The sequence below is a fragment of the Branchiostoma floridae genome, chromosome 1, assembly GCF_000003815.2.
Source record: "Branchiostoma floridae strain S238N-H82 chromosome 1, Bfl_VNyyK, whole genome shotgun sequence".
NCBI classification, from domain to species: domain Eukaryota; kingdom Metazoa; phylum Chordata; class Leptocardii; order Amphioxiformes; family Branchiostomatidae; genus Branchiostoma; species Branchiostoma floridae.
In genome coordinates this window covers 508,803-529,672 of record NC_049979.1, presented here as the reverse complement: position 1 = coordinate 529,672, position 20,870 = coordinate 508,803, and the positions used below count along the sequence as shown (strand labels likewise).

General features: G+C 41.9%; 2 protein-coding genes across 2 annotated transcripts in view; both read left to right on the top strand.

Annotated features, from left to right (window-relative positions):
- The window catches only part of LOC118421037, a 32,335-nt gene extending 23,770 nt beyond the window's left edge, over nt 1-8,565 (top strand). Inside the window, exons 10-11 of the mRNA XM_035828187.1 lie at nt 7,931-7,943; nt 8,411-8,565. Of these exons, the coding sequence (XP_035684080.1) occupies nt 7,931-7,943; nt 8,411-8,565 (168 nt within the window). The remainder of the gene's footprint in view (nt 1-7,930; nt 7,944-8,410) is intronic.
- Nucleotides 8,408-20,870, top strand: part of LOC118420821 (TALPID3 protein-like) — a 122,664-nt gene continuing 110,201 nt past the window's right edge. Inside the window, 1 exon segment of the mRNA XM_035827844.1 lies at nt 8,408-8,561. The gene's annotated coding sequence lies outside the window, so the exon portion shown is untranslated.

Below are 20,870 nucleotides of genomic sequence, written 5' to 3'. Positions count from 1 at the left end.
GCTTGATGTCATGACTGTAAAAAGTAACAAGTATATCAAAATTGCACTAAAATCAATGGAAAAATCTTGCTTGCCCGATCGGACAAGTGGAGTAGGACATGCACTTGCCCGAACAGCACTTTCACTTGCCCTGGACAATAGGGCTAGTGGACTTGTTTATTCCTGAGGACGGAAGGACGAGTCGTGTCCTGGAGACCGCCCAGGTTTGGTTGGTTTTCATCAATCACGACCAGAGGCGAGTTGTCAGTTCTGAATCAGTCTTTGTTGTCTCTTGGGTCAATTAGGTCATACTACATTGATTGGCCTATGGTATCTGAACGTACTGTAAATACTGCAATGTTTGCAGTGGTTTTATGTTCTCAGTTTTCACATTCAGCAAGGTACATTGTACACACACACACACACACACACATGCACTTGTACACACACACACACACACAAACACAAATACAAATACATACTGAGTCTCACACATATGCACTCGTACACATGCATACAACACACACACATACAAGCACACAATCATAGACACACACATAAACACATTCAACTTCTTTTTTCAGTAGACACACATATCTGTCACATCATAGTATTTGATTGATGGTGATATCTTGCTTTACAGTTACACATCCGTTATCAGTCAGATTAATCCCACCACTCTAAGCGGGACATCTGTCATCGTGATGTCATCCATACGTCTCTGTCCAGGATGGACATCTGTCATTGTGATGTCATCTGTAGGCACAGGATCCAAGTCACAGGATCCTGGTAAGTCCAGGTTCATTTGATTATATGGATGACATCCTGTGGAAACCCCAAAACTGATGCAAAAACTCCCCCTCACCCAAAGAAGTTGCCTTTACTTTTACATTTAAGTGAACAGATGTTTTAGCAAATGACTAAACACACAGACTATGGCAGATATACTGAATAATAGATTCTTTTATTTTTGTTCTTTTACATCTTTTTCTTTGACCTTGGAATTGACGTTGGCATTCTACATTAACTTCTAAAATCTACCTTATCAAAGGACATTGATTTTTGCTCGGTTTGCAGTTATTTTGTATGATTTACAGCATTGGCAAAAACTTGTTTTTTTTTGGAAACGGCCAAAAATTGATGCGCACACAGATGTCATCCAAATTTACTTTCTCTTTTTTCATGCCACTAAAGTACAAGGGAAAGTGAAATCCATCCTGAAATGATGCAGGACGTGGAGACCAAAATTAATGCTCAGATGGGGGAGATGGGGCCAGGCTATTCTGCACACATGTGTGTGATATCAACACTTAATCATGCTAGCCTTGGAGGATATACACTCATAGCTGAGCTTCTTTCACATACATAATATTCAGTTTAAAGTCTGAAGCTTCAAATTCAGGGTACTGTTTGGTTGGAGTTCGGATAGCATCCCCACAAAACTCGCAAACTCCGCTGACCGGGGTTGTAACTAGCCCCTCCTCTAGAGATGACTTGATGTTGGGCAGGCTGCTATAAGCGTGATTTCATCAGACTACCCAAAAACGTCCTGAGTAACTGTATTTCCTTCATCTGTTCCACAGAAATGTAGTTCACACTACTTCAATTTGAAAAAAGTATAATCATGATAGTAATAGCATCGTCAAGCTAATAAAATTGAGAAAAGCTTAAATCTTTCTCCATCACCGCTGTCTGGCTAGATTGTTTTTGCCTGAAGACTATTGTGACAAATCGTCTCACACTCAGTGGATGTTATTCTCGGACCTCTCGACGATCAGTTTTATGCTTCCCCCATTTGGCGTGTCTAATGGCCGTTTCCGTGATGCAGGGCGGCGGAGGCGAATCAGCGAGGTCCATCTCTGGCCCATTTTGTTTGGGTTTTATGAGCCGTTATGATAGACTTCCACAGCAGACATAATCGCCTGCAATTTCTCTTATCGGGCACAATGGATTCTGTAGGCGGGAAGATTAGCACCAGTGCAGATGGATGGGAGTGTAATGGTTTGGTTATGTGTTTTTGAGATACCATGTAAATGTACATGTATGTGTATGTATGGATCTGTGGATAGATTTGTAAGGGCTTTCATCATCTAATCTCTATTGTTGTAATATTTTTTCTGACCCTCACCTCCTCCCTCATGACATAAAAAAGGCCTGCCGGCTGATGCAAGCTGTTTGGGAATGAAAAGAGGTTCAAACAAACAAACAAACAAACAATCATACAAACAAATCATGCCATACAGCATGTTATGTTAGAGAAGTTTTTGCATTATTTTGTAGGTGTAAAATCATTATACCTATACACGAGATAAAAGTTACCCATTGGCAAGCAATCAGAGATTCTGAAATTTTATGAATTGTTGAAATTTACATATCTAAAGAAACCAGTTGCATGGGTAACGGTTATCTTTTGTATCTCAACAGCTTGCTGTCTAACCCTTAATGACATATACATTTTTTACCATACTTCTTACCCGTCACTGTCAGGCGCTACTCACAAGTTTGACACATCAGATGTATACGAGAGATACAGAGTGTCGAGGTGTTGTTATCGTGACTCCTCAGTGCCAGCTCATGGTGATACAGGCTTATTGGCTCGATAATCATCACACAATGAAGAACTTAAGTTGTGTCAGAAATACGTGTCACTGAGCTTCAATTTTGGGTGACATTGCTCACGAGTGAAGACATGGGCTGACAAGTCCCTTGGGATTACCAGTCAAGACAGGTCCCATAAATGAGATCGAAGACGAACGTAACTTTGTTATGGATTGTTCACAATATAATGATAAACTCACAAAGCTGTTCACATTTCTTTCCGCTTGCTCTAAAGAATTTGCTACTCTCTGTTCTATGGAAAAATTCAACTACATTCTGGGAGGCGATAACCCTTTCTATGCACAAGTGTGTTTAGCATCAATATTGCCCAAATGCGATGACCATTCGTCATTATGTTATCTTTCTTAGACTTATAGCAAAGTATGAACTCTTTCCCCTTGTAATATAACTGCCAGTCACACAAAATTAACCCCATAATCAAGTACAGCCCTCAGGCCTTTAGTTTTAGCACTCAGATGTCTTCTCACACAATGTGCAATTACTACTATACTGGCAGCCTACAGCAGCATTAAAACTTTGAGCATTAGGGCAGTGTGGCACATCACTTTGGCAAGATCACAATTACCATGTATGTCATTCTTTCTGTAGCGTTTCTCACTACTGATACAAATCTGGTAGTTAGTGAAAAGCTCATAACAAGGAAAGGGTAATACGTTAAGCATGAAACATGAATTTCTTAGACACAGGTAAGTTCCATATCCCGAGGATGACTGTCTGAAGTGATATTACCTTGACATTAAAAGGACCATGAGTGTTGACGTTGTCCTTTCAGTGGTCAGAGTCATATCGTAAATGATCCGGTAACGATCGCCTCCAGCCAGCGGCTCAATACCCGTTGCCGCGGTAATTGAATCGGAGCAGACAGTTTGTCCCGTGGACAGTTTGGTGGATGCCGGGATTGGCGCGCTCGCTGCTGGGATTGGCGCGCTCGCTGCTGGGATTGTCGCGCTCGCCCCGCAGGCTATTGATCCCTGTCGCCTGCCTTAGTGCCCGGCAGTCAGGACAGCTGGGTATTGACCCACTTTTGAACCTGCTGGGCTCACTGAAAAAAGGTTAAGTTGAACATACATGTACATGTACATGTAGTTACCTTTGACAAGAAGTTTGTGTTTTCTTTGTGTTTGTCTGTGTCTTGTATACCATGTCTGTGAACTGCATAATTGGAGAAGCTTTGAAAGGATCCTGATAATAATTGACAGGTTGGTAAGGACAACGGGGGTCAAGTTTGAATGTGGGCTCCCTAGCAGTATTCTAAGGTACTGTGGCAGAACTTTTGTTCGAGTTGAAGAGAAATTTTATCGCTGGAACTGCGCCCCAAGACAGCAAACTGTTGTTTTCAGCTTTTCTGTCTGTCCGTTTGTGTGTCTGTGACTTGTCTATTTGAAGGATGTGCATTTCTTGAAGGATACAATCATGTACATGTCCATTTCTGTTGGTTAGGAGGGAACCATAATATCTGCAATCTCTGATTGCCTTGTTTCCCTTATTGTCTGACTATACTGTAACTCATTGCCATAAGGGTATGGTGTACTGTGTAGGTGTGGAGATATGGTATGATAATGCTATGTGAGATATAATAAATGATAATGATAGCTTTATTGCGTATCCATGCCTGAGGGCTAATTGCAAACTGTGCAAACCAATCAACGGTTAACAACCTGGGTATACAAAGCAGAGAGAAATGTAACACATGAGTTAGGGAAAAGTAAAATAACAGTTATGGTAATGGTAAATCTATTGATGGGTTCTTTCACCTCTTAGTACCCTTTGATAAGACTGAAATTGAAGTTTGGCTACAAATGTAAATATGCAACATGGGTACGGATGTTGCAAGAGTTGCAAGTACATGTATTATTACCTTCGCTGTTGTCAACGTGTTGAGACATACGTGTGGATGTTGGTAATGTTTTTCCAGGAATGTCTTACTCTTACTACTTTCCCTTTTATGTATTGCCTCCACCTTCTTGATTGCTTCTCCTTGATGGTAATGTTTCTCAGAGAACGTCTTGTGAGATGTTCCTACTCCAGTTTCCCCTTCAAGACCCCATCTTTTTTTGGATTGATGCAACTTCTTGTTGGTAATGTTTTTCAGAAATTGTCTTGTGAGATTTTCCTTCAAATCCTTTCTTCCTTCCTTGTCCCCATCTCCTTGGATTTCTCCTTGTTGGTAATTTGCCAGAGAATATCTTGGAGGAGTTCCTGCACCACTTTCCCTCTCATCGTCTTGGATTGCTTCTCCTTTGAAGACGAGGTTTGTGATGGATGAAGATGCGCTGATGTTGTAAATGTTTGTCCGAGTACAAACTATATGTCTTAGGAGATACATGTATTCCCCTTTCTCTTATCAAGCCCCCACCTTCTCGGATTGCTCCTTGTCAGGAATGTTTGCCAGAGAATGTTTTGTGAGGTGTTCAAACTCCACCTTCCCTTTCATGTTCCTCATCTTCTTCTCGATTGCTGCTCCTTGATGGTAATGTTTGTCCAGACCTTGCAGGTAATGTTTGTAACTTAAAGTGGATTGTCTTGTGAGGTATTCCTACTCTAACCTTCTCTTTCATGTCCCCATCTTCTTTGGTTGCCGCTTCTTTAAGATGAGGTTTGTGAAGTCTGGACAGTGTTCTCGCCAGGAATTTTTCACAGCGTCGGGCAGGGGTCCGGGGGCCGCCGAAGGCCCCCGGCGGGGTCCAGGGGCAGAGCCCCCCCGGAAGCTCTTGCATTTTAGGCTATTGAGAAGGCTTATTTTATCATTTTTTTAGGGCCATATCTACGATAATCGCAGCAGTCACTTAACTTCTCTTCAGCAGTTTGACGTAACAATATTTCGGGTCAAAGCTTCACAGACAACTAAAAACTCATAAACAACAAACTTTACTCAGCTCAACAGTACTTAAAAATATTGTCCTGGTTGCCATCTGAAGTTGAAGCGCTTGTTTATAGCGCTAGTATCGCTGTTTGCAGCGGACTTTTGTTGACGGTCTCCCTGCGTCGCCGCCTCGCCGTTAGAGTTTAGACGATATTCCCACGGACATGTTTCAAGAAAATACCCGGTAAAAACCGCTGTTCCGCGTCAGATTCCATTCTTTAAAACATGTGGGACTTGGTGTTACAGTCTAATAAATATTTCGTAGAAGCATCGCTGTGGGAAAGAAAGTCCAAGGAATGTAATATTACGCAGCATGAAGTTCGCTGTAAACTTGCACACGGCACATGACTGAAACTGTAAACAACAGCCGCGTTTGATTGATAGCCGGCGGCCCTGGCGGTTTGTGGGCGGGGCCGCAAGGCGAGGCTTGTCGGCGAAACTAACGCCCGGGTTTTACATACAAACTTACGATGGTTTGTATCTTACGAATGCCGATACAAAGAGCTTCAAATTTAGAACAGGAATTTTGGGAAAGCGACCCGCTCTTGCTCCAGAATTATGTCGGAAAGAATTGATTCTATTTCCCGCGCTGAAATAAAAATGACGCAACTATCAGTAACAGCCTATGTTGGTCAACCAACCTCCCCAAATAAGGACATTCCCCGGGAACTGGCTGTTCCGGGGAGGGATCCCGCCCCACTGATCACTCGCAGCACACGCGCTACTCATTTTATATTTTTGGGGGGCACGAACGCAGGGCGGCACACGCAAAATTTAGAACAGGAAATTTTGGAACGCGACCCGTTCTTACTCTAGAAATGTGTCAGAAATAATTGATTCTATTTTCCGTACTGAAAAAGAAAGACGCAACTGCTAGTAACAGCCTCTGTTTATCAACGCCGCTCCCCAAATAAGGACATTGGCAGGAAATTTTATACACATTGGCTGTTCCGGGGAGAGATCCCACCCCGCTAATCACGTGCGGGCAAGGCCCTCTCGCGTCTGTGTTTACATTTCCGCGCGGGGGAACGCAAGGGGGTGGGAGGGGCTGCGAGACAGCGGTACGGCGGGCCGGTGCTGTAAAACACCTCCCTTCGAGTTGATAACTTCCTGAAACAGCGAAGGCGCGTGCTTGGCGCGTGCCTATGTATTTTTACTACGATATTTTTCTTTTATTCCCCATTTTTTTGCCGCTACGCTGGATGAAATAGCAGCGTAGCGGGCTTTTTACAGCGTCATTTTTCCAGCCCACAGCGTATCGGCCCGCTATGCTGAAAAGGCCTGGCGAGAACACTGCTGGAGACACATGTTTGTTATGTTTTGTATGAATATTCAGAAGCTACTTTCTCTGTCAAGATGAATTGCTCCTTGTCAGTAATATTTGTCACAGAATGTCTTGCAAGGTGTTCAAATTTCACTTTCCCATCCATCTTCCCCATCTTCTTGGATTGCTGCTCTTTTAAGATGAGGTGTGTGAGGAATGAAGACGCACATATTGTACATTGTAGATGTTGGTAAGGGTTTGTCAGAGAATGTCTTGGGAAGTTTCAGATTCTACTTTCCCACTCATGTCCCCATATGCAAGTTCTCATATTCCATACTGCTACTCCTTGTTGGTAATGTGTGTCACAGATTGTTTTCTTGTGAGATGTTCAGATTCCACTTTCCGTTTCATGGCTTCTCCATTTTCTTTTTCATGTCCGTATCTTCTTGGATTGTCTCATCTAGTGAGACAAGGTTTTTGATGGATGATGGACAGCCGGTGCAGACGACTTAAACATGATTGATGGTGCCCTGGAGCGCTCCGCGGTGCTAATCGCCCCGGCAGGTTTGGCACACCGAGCTGCCGAGAGGCTCACGCCATTAGCAGTGATCATCAATCAGGGGGAGCAGACAAAGTGGTCGGAAAATGTGCCCAATCAGAGAGCCCATTTAAGACTTCCATCACTTTGCCTCAGACAACAGCCCCGATGCCACACTTCTGACCAATCAGGCTGCACCTTCGTCTCCAAACAGATCTTTGAGTGGCAAACAAAATCCTAACTGCTGACAAAGACAGGTTATGGGACATACAAACATATGAGGCATGAAATTTTTAATTTTGTTACATTTTTTTGATAACATAATGTCAACCTTTTGTCTACTGAAGTAGCTTTTTGTCACTGAATTTGTTTTGGTTACAGTGTAAGTCAGCAGGGTGAAGGCTAAAGGCTGGAAAGACTTGATTTGAAAAATGCTTTAAGTTAATGACTACAGCATAGCTGAAATGATATTGTTTCGAAAATTATTCTAAGTTTGACTTCTTGTATTAATCGATTTGTTGTATGAGCCACCCTTCTTTGGTAAACAATGGAGGGACGAGGTTAAAGGGTAGTAGTCTTGTGAAGATTTGATCTGCAAAATCCTTATTTTTCTGTTTGTTTGTTTGTTTGTTTGTTGCTTTGATTTTTTGTTTGAACCTGTTTCTAGTATCAGCTGAAAGGTTATTTCATTGTTTCACTATTCTCAATTTGTATTATCTATATATTTGACCTCTTGTGTCATTAATTTCTTGTATGAGACACCCTTCTTGGTAACACTAGTCTACTATTGAATTTGAATTTGACTTTGAAAATAAGGCAACGAATATTTGAACCATTTTGAAGAAAGCTCTCTCTAAGGTTAATGACACACAAGTACAGCAGGTACTGTTCTACTCTTATAGAAGAATTCAGTGATCTCAGTATATTTCTCCACCTTAAGAAATCCAGAAAGCCCTCAAGAAGTTGTTCTATTCTGTAACTATGCTATTTTTGTCTTCAAGTGAATGGTTGTGTAGTTAAGTGTTCCAGGAACTACTCAAAAACAGGGCTTTTTGTCCTGAGAGTGTAACCTTATCCCTGGTTTAAGGAAATGTGTAAAATAAGTAAAAGTGAAAGTCTTAGTGGTTCCGTTTTTTTCCTAACGCAGGAAGAAGCATCCTGAACGAGATCCTGTCCCACAACGATGCCCTTGAAGCCAGCACAGTCCGTCCAAGGTCACCTTCACCCCCAAGGTCGCACCCCCTCCCCACGGAGCCTGCGGCAGGAAGACTGGGGAGTCGGCACACGTCAGTGGACAGGTGAGAATCAACTTTGCCTCGCTACAATGTAGCTGCTCAGTGTCCACATTGTATTGTCCCTGTTGCAATACGAACAATGTCAAGGTCAAACTTTTCCTTTCTGGTCGGCCTCAGATTGAGGACAAACATCATCATCCGGGCGTGTTGGTTGCACAGATGGACAGACTCTCTCCCTCCATCCTTCCCTATCCTCCATAGCCTTAGGTAGAACAAAACAATGTGCACAGGACAAACATGACGCTTGTTCGTTAGCTACGAGGGCCATGCCGGTTTGCTATGGCTCAAGCACACCTGTAGGGGTCACTGCTACTCTTCTCGATTAGTGTGCAGTTTTCACTGCTACTCTTCTCGATTAGTGTGCAGTTTTCTTTCATCTGGGGAGGCTTGATACTTTGCCTGAAGGTCCACATCACCATTCATTCATCTGAAATGAGGCAATTGCTTATGTTTGAGTTGGAGCTGACCCTGGGATTGAACCCCGCCCACCAATCCACAGTATCCAATCAGTATGACCAAATAGCTGATTTGTGCTCAGATTGAGGATAAACATGACACTTTTTCGTTACCGGTAGCTACTAGGGCCATGCTACGGTTCAAGCATACCTGTAGGGTCACTGATACTCTTCTGTATAAGTGTGCAGTTTTCATCAGGAGAGGTTTGATCCTTTGCCTGAGGTTCCCTCACACACATCTCCTGATGATTCATTCATCTGAAATGTGAGGCAATTGCTTGTAACATGTTTGAGCTGGTGCCAACCCTGGGATCGAACCCCGCCCACCGATCCACAGAATTGAATCCAATGGCATGACCAAATAACTGATTGCACTACAGCATGTGCCACTTGGCCAGGTGGTCCTTATGTAGAGGTGGTCACTAGTGCAGGTTTGACTCAATGGCCAGGTGGTCATTACATGTAGAGGTGGTCACTTGTACCTTCTTGACTGTCGAGATGGTCACTAGAAGAGGTTTGACTGTATATTGATGACCAGGTGGTCACTTGTACAGGCTTGACTTTAAACTGGACATTGTGAGTTGGAAGAGTTTACAGCAGTGTTTTGAAGTGCATATGATTTAGTTAAGTATACCCAAATATTGATTTAGTTATTAAGTAGATAGATATAATGCTTTTGTCAATGGATGAAATGCAGAAAACTGACGCATCCTCTCTGAAACATTCGTTCAGAAATTGAAAAAGACAATGAAAGCACCCTCCGGATTCGACACTTAGTGATGATAAGGATGCTTTCACATTCCAGGTACATTGTAGAACATTTTGTAATACAAAATAAATGAAGCCACTGGATTAAAGAGTCAGGCAATCCTGAAAGCATGCACTTTCATCAGATCAGTGACTTTCACTGTTAGCTAAGGGTTCTTGATACATGAATGGACTCGAATCATGTCTCTTGCTGTTATTTATTTTGTACCATGTATGTAAAATTGTGTATATAGGCTTATAAGACTCACAAGGACTGTATCTCTGTTATATACGTTTTCTGACCTCAATGAAAAGCGGCCTGCAGGCCGATTTGAGCTTTGATTTTAATTCATGAACAAAGGTTCAAACAAACAAACAGACAAATGTACATTTTGTACATGTACTGCCGCACTGCCAAGAAAGATATATAGTAGATGCTATCAATTTCTAAAGCATCTGTCTCTTTAGAGAGTTTATCCAGTTGCTTGCATGATTTATTATTTAAATGTATTACCATACATTACGTAAGATCGTCTTCAGTTCTTTCCCCCTAACTTTGCCTGCTTGTCTCCTGATAGATGGGTGTTGTTGCACCAGTTATGAAAAGTGTTGTTCAAGATAAAGCCTGCAAACCAATGGTCAAAAGTGCATCTAATCTAGAGATACACATTGTTATGGATAAGCACACACATCAATCTCTGTAGTGTACATTCATGCCCTATTGGGGGCATATGTATGTACAGTCATACATTAAAGTATTTAAGTGGTAACAAAGTACATGCAGGTCAGTTTTAGATGATGCTAAATCTTCTCCACCTCTGTGTTTGCTGTTATCAGAAGCTTGAAGCAGAAGTTTAAGACTTGCCGACTCTGTTAGCCGTGTTGATTTATTGACGCGCACCCCAGACCAGGCAGACACCTATAAGCCTTCGTCTTGAGTCAGCATGTATGGCGCTAGGCTGGGCTTAGCATGTGTAAAACGGCTCTCGAGCCGCATCAATATCATTTCAGGGTCGCCGCGAATGGCGACTCACAGGTAATCAATACAGTCATCTGTATCCATTCTAAAGACATTATCAATTACAAGCGCCGCGACATCAGCACCGTTAAAAACTTTCTGGTGCCAACCATTACAATCGTTGTCCCTGTATCCGTTGCGTAAGTTGGAGAAATATGAGGCGTATCGCGACCGTGTTGTCAGAAGTAATAACACATAATAAATAGTGATCAGCGGCTCCATTTTTCCAGGCTTTGTCACCTGCTGTGAAAATACCCGGGTAATGAATGGACCCATAAACGCTGCACCCAGGGGGGGGGGGGGGGGGCTGACTGTTGATGGATTCTCATCCCGCCGTCAGCAAAGGGCTCTTAATGCCGCCACGCCGCTCAAGTGGAAATCGGCTCCCCTTAACGGTATTGGACATTGACCCGACTGCCTTATCCTTCCTGGGATAATCCCAAGATGAATTACAGTTATCTCGCCATCACATTATTTAAAGTAATGGCCCATTGGGCTCCCCGGCCCCTTATAATGCCTGCACGCTGTCTAATTGATGTATGTCTGGTAATGGCTGTATTAAATCAGCACAAATAGTTGCTGCAGTCGGCGGAAACCGCATGCCCATGAAGGCAGGGTGGCTGAGCGTCGTGCATCACCGCTGACAAACGTCCCCGTCGACGCAAATGTTAGTTTGAGAGGGGGAACCCTCCCGTGTTTATGGGACGCCCTTCCCCGGACTTTTGTCTGAGTGTCTGGCTGAGCGTGTGAGAAGGAAGACGCGCCGGCACCTCCAGGACGCCTCGCCGCTTCCCTTCATCCATCAGTGCTCCTCCGAAAGTGAGAGTTAAGCAGTAACCATGCATCAGCGGCGGACAGGCTGAAGTGGCGGTGGCGGGAGAGATGGATGGGGTGCGAGCCCGGGCCCGGCGGTGCACGGCTCCTGTCCCCGTGATGGATCTGTGCCGGGGCGCGGGACGGGGGCCGCCGGGGCGCTGATGGACCGGCCGACGCGGCTGGTCAGAGATAATGCAGCGCATAAATCAATTTCATACATGGGGAAACAGGCGGAGGGAGGACGCCGTGCCGATCGGATTGGTGCGGGCGCGTCAATCACGGACGGCCTCCCCATCCCTCACGCTCTCCTGCAGCGCAGCTTTTTTTATCTGACGCTTGCGCTGATGGATGGACGATAACTTTGCGCTGTGACCACCGCGGGACGTCGGATTGCATTGTGACCACTGCGGTGTGTCAGATTGCGCTGTGACCACCGCGGGACGTCGTGTGTAACCAACTGGTCCAGACGATCTGTCCGGGTGGTCCTCACACAGAGGTTGTCGTTAGTGTAAATCAGTAGATTTGCACCATCAGAGTTGTGTGCATAAAATGACTTTGCGCTTACGTTTCTGCAACCACTACTGGACATCCTAAGTGTTTGCTTGGAAATCAGATATAGTGTACAGTGATAGAGGATAAATCAGTAGATTTGTACCATTTTCAGAGTTGTGTGCATAGCATAACTTCTGCAACCACCGTGAGGCGTCGTAACGACCTGTATTCCAGACAGTCTTCCCAGGTGGTCGTCATAGTGACAGTCGTCACAGCCGCCAGTCTGGTACCGCACGGGAATACAGCCAACTTTTAACTTGAAAGTTCATCTCTGTTGGTAGAAGTCATGCTTGAAATAGTTGAACTGTAATTTGCAACACACAAATTTTCGACTGCACAGCATCAGTCTTTGTCAAGGAATGAACAATCCACTGCTGTCGTGACGTCACGTTTTGCAGATAGAACATGTGAGTGACTCAGCCAACTTGCAGCTTAGACTCCTCACTCATGAATACAGGAATGAAGGGAACATGATATCAAACTACCAAAGATCAATGCTTAACCCTTTAGGGATGCTCCAGTGGGTTTTGTGACATACAGATTTGTCACTTACCATCAATGTACTACTGCAATCAGAATTCTGACAACTAGCACACCAGTATACAGTGCTGTTGGGGGATTTGGGGGTCATTGGACCAATTACAAATAAATGACATACAAATACAATCACAACACTGGCCACTAGATTATATACTCTTCTTCTTCGTCTCACATTTAATGCTAAATGCTATATATGTGTTCCCTTGCGTGGGATTGGAAAATATGCTTGTGACAAAATGCTATTCAATGCTAATAATCTATATATTGAGGGTGCTCCAATGGATGGACTAGAGGAATAGAGGGTACATCCTTCCAAGTGATCAATGCACACTCCACTGGGTATTGGCTTTGATATGCAGACTTGTCACCTGAGTACCGTGATATACAGACTTGTCACTGACCACACCTTTATTAGAAAGCTTTAAGCCAACATATCAATATTCTGTGCTTTTACCTTTAGTGGGATTGGACTGATAGATTTGTGACAAAATGCTACAAAAAATTATTACAAGATTGACCACTCTTCTTTTTCTTTCCATGTTCATGCTGTGTGTAGAGAAAATCTATTAATAGAGGTGCATGTTCTCTTCAGTGGGATTGGACTTGTGACAAAAAGCTGCCATTGCAAAACTGACCAACGATACATTCATGCTCAATGCTTAATGATTTGTAGGACCAACATTGGACTGAATGAGTGCATTATATAGTTAGTATACATGATGGCCTTCCAACAGATCAATGGTATCCCCATTGGGGATGTTCTATTGAGTTGTGACATATAGATCTGTGTCATGCCATATATCAGAAGCCTGACCACCAAATTGAATACTGTACACTGTCACTCAATACTAACACTTATTGACTGAGGATGTTCCAGACGGATGGATGGCACATTCAAATATAGATTTGTGTCACTCTGTTCTTTAGATCAATGGGCATGATATATATATATATATTCATTGCTGATAGTAGGGCTGGGTACCGGTACAGAAAATTCAGGTCCAGGTCCGGTTCAGGTCCAAATTATCAGGTCCAGGTCCGGACCTGAACCTGGACCTAATTCAGTATGACTCATACCAATGGTCCATTTCACTACAAATACATCTGTTTGGTGGAGTATTAGACTTAAACTGGCGTTTTAAAATCCTACCACGCTATTTGCACCTGTGCGACTGGCTGTATAACTTGGTAAAAATTTCTATAAACTCTACTCTACTTCGCTCTTGTTATTTTCTTCCACCTGCAAGCGCCAAAACGTGTGAATGCCTGATGAAATAATATGTTAATTTTCTTATCGGTCCAACATCCGGTCCACGTAATTTTTTCAGGTCCGGTTTTCCTGGACCGGTCCAATAAGAAAAACCGGTTTTGTACCGGTACGCTGTACCGATACCCAGCCCTAGCTGATAGTATTACATCTAGCAGGTCCATATTATAGATGTGTCACCCACTATGTTTAAGGCCACCCAATACAATGATGTTAAATACTGACACCATTGGGGCAGACGAACACAAAATAGATGTCTGTCATCAGTGTACTTTAGACTGCAAATAAACATATTCATTGATGATATTTGTGCCATATCAGGAGTCAGGACAATGCACATAGCCCTGTCACTTGCCATATTTAATGCCACCCAATACAATTATCAGTGTTCAATGCTAACATCATGATACATGTTCCAGTGGGAAAGGTAGCACATTCAAATAGATTTGTTCTTTAGATATACATTTTGTAGATACATTTTGTATGTCACATACCATGTTTAAGGCCATTCAATACAATGATGTTCAATGCTATTACTAATGGTACTGTATTGAGTATGTTCCAATAGGGTACACAGGGTTCTCCCCAGAGAGTGGAATAAGGGAGGCCCTCCACTATACTCTCAGCCAGCTCCACTATACTATTTTTCAAATTTAGTAGTGTGTTTCTTCCCTTATTTTCTTTGTTAGTTTTGCTAAGATTAATGACAATTCACAGATTTTTGTACCAAGTGGCATCACTTTTCCAGTCAGCATTGTCTGCAAAAACTTGTGAATGAGCAATGATCAAAACAATAGTAGTTTTACCACTTCACAACAAAGGAATGACAACAGTATATTATACTTGTAGTATTTGACACCCTCTGTCATTGGTTATTTTGCCAGCCCCTCCACTATACTAAAAAATTCTGGGGAGAACCCTGGTACATGTAGATAAGCACAGTCAAATAGATTTGTCATCCTGCACTTAAGATGACTCAGTTCGCCAATACACATATTCAGTGCTGATACACATGCCACATCAGGCTCAGACATATAGCCCTGTCATTCGCCATATTTAAGGCCACCCAATACAATTATGGTCAATGCTATTACTAATGTTACTGTATTGAGTATGTTCCAATGGGGTACATGTAGATAAGCACAGTCAAATAGATTTGTCATCCTGCACTTAAGATGACTCAGTTCGCCAATACACATTATTCCGTGCTGATACACATGCCATATCAGGCTCAGACATATCGCCCTGTCACATGCCATGATCCAATACAGTAGTATTCAATAGTACCAATGTTCTAGTTGGGTAGACAGCACATTCAAATAGAGTTGTGTCAGCCTGTCTTTAGATGACTGAGCACAGGACACATATTCAGTGCTAAGAAGAAGAATACATGTGCCATCTAGCAGCCATATAGATTTTTTACTTAACAAACACATGTATTCAAGGCCACCCGATACAATGATACTCAATGCTATTACTAGTAATAGTACCGTATTGAGTATGTTCCAGTAGGGTAGATATTAAGCACATTCAAATATATGTGTCATCAGACATACACATATTCAGTGCTGATACACGTGCTATATCAGGCTCAGACATATCGCCCTGTCACTTGCCTATTTAAGGCCACCCAATACAATAGTATTCAATGGTAATAGTATCAATGTTCTAGTTGGGTAGACAGCACATTTAAATAGATGTGTTTCACCCTGTTCTTCCAATGACTGAAAACCAATTATGACGTGCTACCGTGATACACCTACTGTTGCAGGATAAAATAGATGGATTTGTCAGATTACTACATTTAAGGCCACCAACACAATTACACACGTTACTGATACATTTACTATCTGGGATGCTCCGGTGGGATTGTACAAAATTAAGACTTATGACTGACTGTCTACTAGTATGCACTAACTGAATCTAGCCCTTAGCCTGTTTCTAACCCTTAGCCTACTTACGCAATAGTTCTCTAAGTCAAAGATCAATGTCCTACTATATTCATTTTATTTCATGTTTTAGTTATGATGTTCACAAACAAGCACAAGCACACAGTCCCCAAAAATGTAACCTTCTTGGCAAAGTGTCTTGGCTTAGGCAGACATGAGATTGAGACGTCTTGGGGCGCTTGGGAAAGGTACTTTACATGACTTTCCTCACTCCACCCAGGTGTAAAACTGGTTACCTGACGTCAGTTGTAAAAGGCGGTTGAAAAAGAGGGATGGGCTCTGCCTTACAATGCCGCTCTGACACTATTGGACTTCCTTTACACTGTGCCTTTTTCTATCAACTCCAGTCAGCCGTGCAGGGTTGTAATAAGTCACCCTCCTGCGCTTGACTCACCCCCTGCGAGATGAAGCTAAAGCCAAAAGTCCAGGGCGGTGCGAACCCAAAGGTCACGGCAAGGTAACTTATTTCTGCGGGATCAGAGCGCCGGTGCTCCGGTGATGGACTGTCTGTGCATCATCGATTCCCCAGCCTCCAATGTCAAGTTCAGCGCTCCGCATGCAGAATGCATGAGAAAACGTGCGGGGAAGGCATCAGGGATAAAAAGTGAAAGTGAAAGTGAAAAGTGTGAAAAAACGCAAAAGTGAAAGTGAAAGATGTGATAAAAAGTAAAAGTGAAAGTGAAAGTGAAAAATGTGATAAAAAGTAAAAGTGAAAGTGAAAAATGTGAAAAAAGTAAAAGTGAAAGTGAAAAATGTGAAAAAAGTAAAAGTGAAAGTGAAAGATGTGATAAAAAGTAAAAGTGAAAGTGAAAAATGTGAAAAAAAGTAAAAGTGAAAGATGTGATAAAAATTAAAAGTGAAAGTGAAAGTAAAAAATGTGATAAAAAGTAAAAGTGAAAGTGAAAAATGTGATAAAAATTAAAAGTGAAAGTAAAAAATGTGATAAAAATTAAAAGTGAAAGTGAAAGTAAAAAATGTGATAAAAAGTGAAAGTGAAAGTGAAAAATGCGCCCAAACCACCGAGGGCACCCACAGACACTATCCTGGTCCCTGTGGTAGCTCCTGATCAATACAAACCTGTAGTGATCAATAACTTCTTTTATTACATTGTGCCGATGTGAAAATGCCCGAGACATCATTTTACTGGATATCAATTTGCTGCCAGCTGAGTTAAACAGAAGAATTCCTCTGATGGAATGACTATTAGAGGAAGTGAACTAGTTTTACCGGAATGTAATTTGCTCAATACATATAATATATACATTGTAGCTATCAGCTGAAATGCAAAGAAAAATTCCTTCCAAATTTAAGACTAGTAGACGGTTCCTCTGATTGAAAGACCCGTACATTTGTATACAGGTAGTGAACTTCTAGTTTTCCTGTAAAGTAATTTTCTATATATGGTAGCTATCAGCTGACATACAGAGAAAAATCCCAAAGACTTAGTAAACTTTTGTTGGCATGCATGTAGTTAACTGTTGTTCTTTTTCAACTACACAGAGCTGTCCATCAAGTACAAGTAAGTACACATCGCGGGAAGTTTGATGATCAAATCTATCAATAAGAGAACACACGGAGGATTAGTGAGTTTTTATCGCCGCTAATTGTCCTGTAAATCTGCCCCATTGCTCATCGCCTTGGTTACACGAGGGAGGTAATAAACTTCTCAGTGGGGAGGGCGCGTGATGAAACGCTGCTGTACCAAGCTTTTCCTTATCTTTGTGGTGCTTCCATCCCTTAATTGATCTGCAGAGGATTGCAGGCTAGATTAGCTTTTTAACAGTACTGTTGCAGAAGTTGAGTTTTAGAAGCAGAAACAACGACCCAGGACAAGTCTCATTAGATGTTTATCACTTTATTGCTCAGCAATTGTATATTATGGTACAACGTATTTGTTTTTATCAATTATTTGTTTATTGAAATGCAGGTGGATGGGAAGAAAACAGGTGTTTCACACCATTAGGCTTTTACTTAATTTACCTTTATTTTACCAGGTCAACGTACAACTCAGGTCTGACTAGACCTGCAATAAAGGCATATTTCAATAACAACATTGCCGTAAAAGTATTACTAAGCAGTTAAGTATAAGGCAATTGGTGCTTAAATGTCCCGTTACTAGCTCTCATCTTGGCACGTCATGCAATGAATGCAACTTTGAAAATACAAACAATTCAGCATCTAACATATATAACATGTAACACAATTAGGATAACACATACATCATTACATCATAAAACAGCAACACACTGTATGGCAACTCATACTACAGTTCTAAGAAACTAATCTACCCTACAATTTCCATTTAAAGACAACACGTATGTACATGTAGTAGTGATATAGGAAGATATTATAATGATCATTGTCTTCAGTAGAATTGCTAATGTCTAGCGACCCTCTCTGTCAATGTACTGTTATATATTACACTGTATGGCAACTCAAACTTCAGTTCTAGGAAACTAATCTACCCTACAATTTACATTTAAAGACTACATGCATGTACACAAAACATACTGTATATAGGAAGCTATTATAATCCCTGTCTTCAGTAGAATTGCGAATGTCTAGCGACCCTCTCTGTCAATGTACTGTCATATATTCACAGTGCAGGGATTACCACGTCACTTAAGAGTTAATGTTTATGTGTCCCCTGCTGGCTGCTTAAATGGCATCACTGATGTACACATTAATGATGATGATGTACAAATTCATGTATTACTACTACTGTAACAGTAGAAGCTGCTTAATTGCACGGCCTATTATATAATGCCAGTGAATTTCATGCAATTATCCGACTGGTGCAATAATGCAAAATATCTAGCTGGACCGCACCAGTTTGGGATTTTGGGATTCTGTACAGTTAACAGAAGTGTGCGTTAATCCGTTGTGCAATTGACTGGCATCTAATACTAAATACACTATAAATCATGAAACAATAATCATGTTAGTTTTACTTTTACAGTGATATCACTGCAAATTCACCATATGGATTATGCATTTTCCATGTATTACCACAGACTGTACTGTAGAATTGTTTAAACTGCAAATACTGCAAAAATCTTTGTTATTTGTAAAATATGTGTGAATCTTGATGGCAAATGTTTGCATCTACCATATCCTACTGTTGCACTGTGTTTTTGGCACACTTTCGTCAGGCTTGGTGGGCGTCCTTCACCGTCAGGGAAGCGTCATGTTAAGTGCCCTAATTTCTCGGGGGCACGGCAGGCAACTATCAAACCTTGAACCTCTTGGTTCTGAACCCACCACTCTACCAAAATACACTGCATTGAAGTTGTTTTTTCCAAGTCCAAGGAAAGCCTGGATGAAATGTGTTAGGAGAGACATAAAAAGATGTGTCAGGTCCAACTAGGGTGATGACAGAGCCGTATACATATGGAAGCGCGGTGTGAAGACTAGCCAACTGCTGCCTACCTGTGTCAGGGAACCCAGCAGCAGTATAATCAAATGCTGGATACTATTACATGACATATACTACATGTACTATGAAGTATCCTGCATGGTATTAATGCTGACAAGTTTCTTTCATCTCTGCAAGTAGTAATTTCTTGTGACAGTGATTCTAAACTTAAACTTCGAACACAAAAATTTGGACCCACCCAGCTTTAGCTTTTAAATGTTTCAACTTGCGGTTAGAAATTTGTTTCATAAACTTGTGACAACTTTGCACAAGTTATCAGAATATCAGATCTCACATGATCAGCGGGGAAAGGATCTAATATCTACAATCGTGGTTATTGTATATATCAGATTTCAACGCAGAGGGGGGCTTTTCGATGAGTTAGTAACTGGTGCGATTTGTCATCACTGCTGACCTCATATAACCTTAACAGGGCTCAAAATACCACCTGCATATGCAGGTTTCTGCAGGTAAAATTGGAGCGGTGCAGGTATCTACCTGTACTGGTCCATGCACTGGGTTTTTATTTAAAAAAAGGACTATTATGCAGGGGTATGTGGATTTTTACTAGTGTCATTGACTAGTGCCACCTTTGAATTGTAAAAAGAATAATAGCAATGGTTTCTGAACAATTTTAGTATAATCCATACTTCCTAAATTCTGAGTGGTGCAGGTAAAATTTGTCTGGTGCAGGTAGTTCCCAATGTTACCTGCACTAGTGCAGGTATGCCCTAAAGAAGTGTTTCAAACCCTGCTTAATGATCATCTGAGCATCATCTGAACTCATGCATCATGTGCAACGACTTAAGCACATGTGAGTACATGGTACTGAGATGCTTCTTCCATTGTAATTACCTTTGCCACAAGGATTATGTTATCACTGAGTGTCATTTGTGGATATGTGACTGTGTATTCATGTCTGTGTTCTTTGTTTTGTGTGTTTGCAGGCAGTATAACACAAAAAAGTTGTTCATAGATATTTCATGTGTGGGTTGGTGTTGGCAAAACAAAGCACAAGTTAAAAATGAAAATGGGCCTCCTAGTGGCTTTCTAAGTTACTGCGGCATAACTTTGTATCTCTTTTGTGTGTTTTCTTTCTAGTAAAGCCCACCATACATATTTGTACTACATTGTATATATACAATGTATGTACTACCTAGCACTGCATGGAAGCTGCATATTGACTGCAGGTCAAGTTTTCCTGTATCCCTTTGTGAAGACACATATTTCAACAGGTGCTTTTATAAACAAACTTGTGTTTCCGTTTTGGTCCCGCCGGAATGCAAGGTTGCATACCCGCCTTGTCAGTTCCGGGGGATTCCGCAAAACCACAACAACTGCGGACATGTTTGACAACACTTCCTGTTCTCAGCAACACTGCCTTGAGATTGTCATCCCCCCAGGCATTTCTCATTCCTGAAAAGTATCTCAACATGACGGCCAGCGGGGACAGATTATGCCTAAGTGGAGAACGCAGGGCTGTAGCTTTGACGGAATTCTGCAGCTGGGGACGGAAAAAAAATTTGTCCCCATTCCGTCTGTGGTGGACAAAA